Source organism: Dipodomys merriami, unplaced genomic scaffold (assembly GCF_024711535.1).
Source record: "Dipodomys merriami isolate MVZ:Mamm:240054 unplaced genomic scaffold, mDipMer1.0.p SCAF_16, whole genome shotgun sequence".
Lineage (NCBI taxonomy): Eukaryota > Metazoa > Chordata > Mammalia > Rodentia > Heteromyidae > Dipodomys > Dipodomys merriami.
In genome coordinates, this window is record NW_027202937.1 from 14,283,320 (window position 1) to 14,287,588 (window position 4,269).

General features: G+C 37.3%; 1 protein-coding gene across 1 annotated transcript; it reads right to left on the reverse strand.

Annotated features, from left to right (window-relative positions):
• Positions 1–1,993: 1,993 nt before the first annotated feature.
• LOC138827833 (vomeronasal type-1 receptor 4-like) lies at positions 1,994–2,878 on the reverse strand. The gene has a single exon (XM_070023448.1). The coding sequence runs from the start codon at positions 2,876–2,878 to the stop codon at positions 1,994–1,996; it is 885 nt and encodes a 294-aa protein (XP_069879549.1).
• Between the last annotated feature and the right edge of the window lie 1,391 nt (positions 2,879–4,269).

Below are 4,269 nucleotides of genomic sequence, written 5' to 3' on the forward strand. Positions count from 1 at the left end.
ACTTTTTTCCTGTCTGACCTCAGACCAGAGACTTCTCAATCTAGGTCTCTTGAGTAGCTAGTATTACAAGTGTGAGCCACTAGAGCCTGGCTATGTGTAACAATTTAACTCAAGTTTCTCTCCGTCTTCTCTATGTCTTAGCATCAGAATTTATGATCGTAGACGTGACTTACGTTTCCAAATATCAGCTCATTTTTTTGGTTGTGGGGCTTGAACTCTGGGCTTGGGTGCTGTCCCTCGGCTCTTCAGCTCAAGGCTAGTGCTCTACCAGTTGAGCCATAGCACCACTTCCGGTTTTCTGAGTGGTTTCTCAGAGATAAGAGTTTCATGGTCTTTCATGCTTGGGCTGGCTTTGAACTATGATCCTCAGATCTCAGCCTCCTGAGTAGCTAGTATTAGAGGCGTGAGCCACCAGCCCTTGGCTTCCTAATCTCAACTCTAATATCTGGAAAGAAATGTAATAATGCTCAATTAAGGAAGCTCAGTGTCATTCTCTTTTTCAATAATTTTTGTTACCATCACAAAATAGCACCTTATCCATTTAGAGACTTTCTTTAGTGCTAACCATCTCCTCTTCATGATTCAGTGTTTGCTGTCAATTCTAATTTCTCTTCAGGGATTCATATTCCTTCCTTTTGGAATGAAAATGGGGACCTAGTTGGGGACCTCTTATTTGGCCTTATTTTCTGTAGCATAGCTGAAGAAAAGCCTAACATAGGAAAACTCTGACACTAAGATAAACACCATACTGCACATCTCCAATCACACCATAAACCCTCAAAGATCACAGAGTATGACATGATAATGTTACTAACACCAATTTTGTGTGGGTATAATGCAAGCCAAACACACAGATAGATACAGAGTCAGAAAAAAACATGTAGATGAGGCATTCTTAACAATGGAGTGAAGAGTGTTGTGCATTTGAGTACTGGTGTGTGAGGAAGATACATGTCAGCAGCTGGCCTCAATCCCGACATTTTCCCAAACAAAAGACTACAAGAATAAAAATGTCGGAAAATTTAGCAAAATAAGTATTAAAGTAGTAATACAAAGTATTTTTACTATTTAATACTGGAGTCTAAGTCTCTGTCCATCAGTGCCAATATTTTCTATTATGGATATTTGAAATGAGTGAAACAAGTTATGTATTCTTAAACATGAGTGACTTTTGAGAGCTGAGCACCAGTGGCTCACACTTGTAAGTGGCTCACACTCAGTAGTCTGAGTTCTAAGGGTGGTAGTTTAAAGCCAACCTGGGCATGCATGTCCGTGAGACTCTTATCTCCAACTAAACATGAAAAAGCTGAAAGTGGAGCTAGGGCTCAACTGGTACAGCTCTAGACATGAGCACAAAAACATAGGACAGCACACAAGCACTTGAGCTCAAGCCCTAGGAATGGCACCCCTACCCCCCAAATGATTGACTTAATATATTAGGATGATAACTATGCATTCCATACAAGGTTTTTTTCATTCCAAAAAAGAACAACAACAGAAAAAGCTGTGCGAAGGTATGAGTGGGGCAAACTGGTAGAAAGTAAAGGAAGGGGTGACGTGTTCAAAAAAAAAGAAATGTACTCATTACCTCATTTATGAAATATGAACTTCTCTTTAAACACATTAATAGTAACAATAAAATTATTTTTGAAAACACAAAGTGTTTCACCACAATAATCATTCCCAGCTGTTTTGTCGATTACTAAAGACAGACTGTTCATTGAGCAGTGTAATAGCACTAATCAGTGATATCTATAGAGAAATTTCTATTTGTTGCATTTTCATTTATTTGTTTAACATGCATTGAATTCACAAAAAATCTGGAAACCTGTGATGAAATTCTCCTGATTATGACCCCACTAACCTAATTTCTTTCACAAGAGGGGAGATTCTATTTCCATCCCACAATCCAAACAGAAAAAAACAGAAAACATGAAATCTATGTAAGCAATAAAATCAATGATATGGAACTTTCATAAATGTGTATCCTGTGCTAACATTGAGCCAGATTTCCATCTCTGGAAATCAGTATAAAGGGACTGAGAATGGCATAACCAATTTTCAAAAATTCTTGAATGTTTTGCATCATGGAATTATTCTCTAAGAAGGAAATTAAAAGTACAGAAAAAGCACATTCTGTCCAATAAAAGAAAAGAAAACAAAGCATGAGAAGAAGAACACTGTGAGCAGCTTTTATCTCAGGAGAAGTTTTGTAGAGAAAGTTGGAATTCTGCAGGTAGAGAACACGCTGGTGGTGCTTGTGGAGAAGAAATACCATGTAGCCACTGGCCACACCCAAGATACCCTGAAACACAGCATCCCTCAAGACCATGAAGACAAAAAAAATCCATTTCATTATCAAGTTGTCTGGTACAAAATAGCAATAGGTGTCACTTATAATAGGTTGTGATATGTTCATACTGCTGATATTTTTTATGTGGAATAGTAAGTACATGCTTATCAAGGAATTGAGAATCCAAAAGAAGAACAATAGGAGAAGGATGTGCCATGTAGATTGAAGCTTTAGCTTTCTCCACACAGAGTCTCTGGGGCTGATGATGATGGCCTGGACCAGGGTGAGGAGACTGCTGGTGCAGATGGAAAGTCCTCGAGTCACTCTCTCTAGGTAAGCAGACATCACACAACCTATATCCTCTAAGAAGTTCTCCATGCCAAAGGCTGCTACTGTGGTTGGTATCACTTTTGAAAGAAGCATTATGATGTTAGTAAAAGCCAAGTGGATGAATACAATGTGTACAGATTTCTTCTTGGAACCTTTAAGCATGTGCATATAATTCAAAAGAATAAAATTGTTCCCTACAATGCCAAGTCCAGATATAGAAAGGAAGATGGTTCCCTTGAAAAAACTCAAAGACATAGCGTACTTTATAGGCAGAGAATCTTGGATCCAGCTAACACCATATTTAAGAAACCGTTAGGAATGACAATAGGCATCTGCAAAAAAATCACATATTTTGCAGTGTAAAACACAGTCATGTTCTATGAAGTGGTTTATCTTTTGTCCAAAGGATTTTATTTTGTTCTACATGACACTGTGTAGAAATGTTTCACTATAGTCTGACATGCCTTCTTGAAAAATATGTTTACAAATCTAAATTTTTCTACCAATGATTGAGTTTATAATAGCAAAAACCTATCTACTTCATTAAAGCCTGCACATTTAACATATCCAAATCAGAGTGACAGATGGAACTTCCAAGTCCTTTAACTAGACCTTAACTGTTTGTTTTTTTAAAAAACTTTCTACTTAGTGAATTCTCCTCAAACATTTCTAGACAGCTGGCTTCATGATACTGCTCCAAAGTTCTGAAATTCTATTGTTTCAACATTTCAATGCCTTTCAATAACTTCCACTGTAGCTGTTGTTTTGTTAAATATGCCTGGCCTACTTACATTTTGCTTCAAAGTTTAACTTTGATGCTTATACCTTAACAGTTTTTGTGTTTCCTCAAATGATTTTATGGTTTTTACTGCTGACAAATATTCAGTGGATTTTGGGTCCTCAATATTAGGTTAAACTGTGTTGTTACCTTTTCAGCTATGATACAGCACTTAAAGCTGAATCAGCCAATCGAGTTCTAGTCATCAAAGTCAGAGTGTTAGAACCCCTCTGAACCAGGTAGGAGTGGTGCCCTAGCAGAACTCTGGATTAGTGCCTGAGGGTCATTAGGGGAGTTTTAAATTCTCATTTTGTGCCCATCAGAACCGCTGAGAGAAGCCTGAATCATTTCTGCATTTGTTGATATTTATCAAGGTAGTTCAGGGGAAGAGGATTACCTAGGTATTGTGTACAGTTTTAAGTGAAAAGCTGTGCTTGTTTTTTTTTTTTTTTTAGAAACACCTAAGGTTAACTGTGTGTAGTTAAGTCCATTGGGGGCATTATTTGTTTGAAATGGTCATAGTCAAAAAGAGTGGCATTCAAATGGTGGCATTTTACAGTTGCTGTGTGACCTGGGAAGAAAGAATGATCTCAACTGACTTTGCAAGCTGCTTTATCTGTGTCACTTTGCTATAAAGTTGCAAGTTCCCCATCAGACCAAGTTCACTTTTCTTCCTCAAGCCTGGATAAGATTTAATCTTTTACATCTAAGAGCTCTAATTTCATTTGCTACCTAGAGATGATGTAAAACAACTAATAGTTTTTACAAAATAAAATAAATGAAGTTATTTGCATTAATCCATGGAATGTTTGCATGTTTTGGAATGTGTTTCTGTCAGCCTTTCCTTTTCCTTTCCTTCGAAATACTA

Bases quoted from the DNA above. Each gene is read 5' to 3' on its own strand.
- LOC138827833 (XM_070023448.1), bottom strand. From the start codon at position 2,878: ATGTCTTTGAGTTTTTTCAAGGGAACCATCTTCCTTTCTATATCTGGA.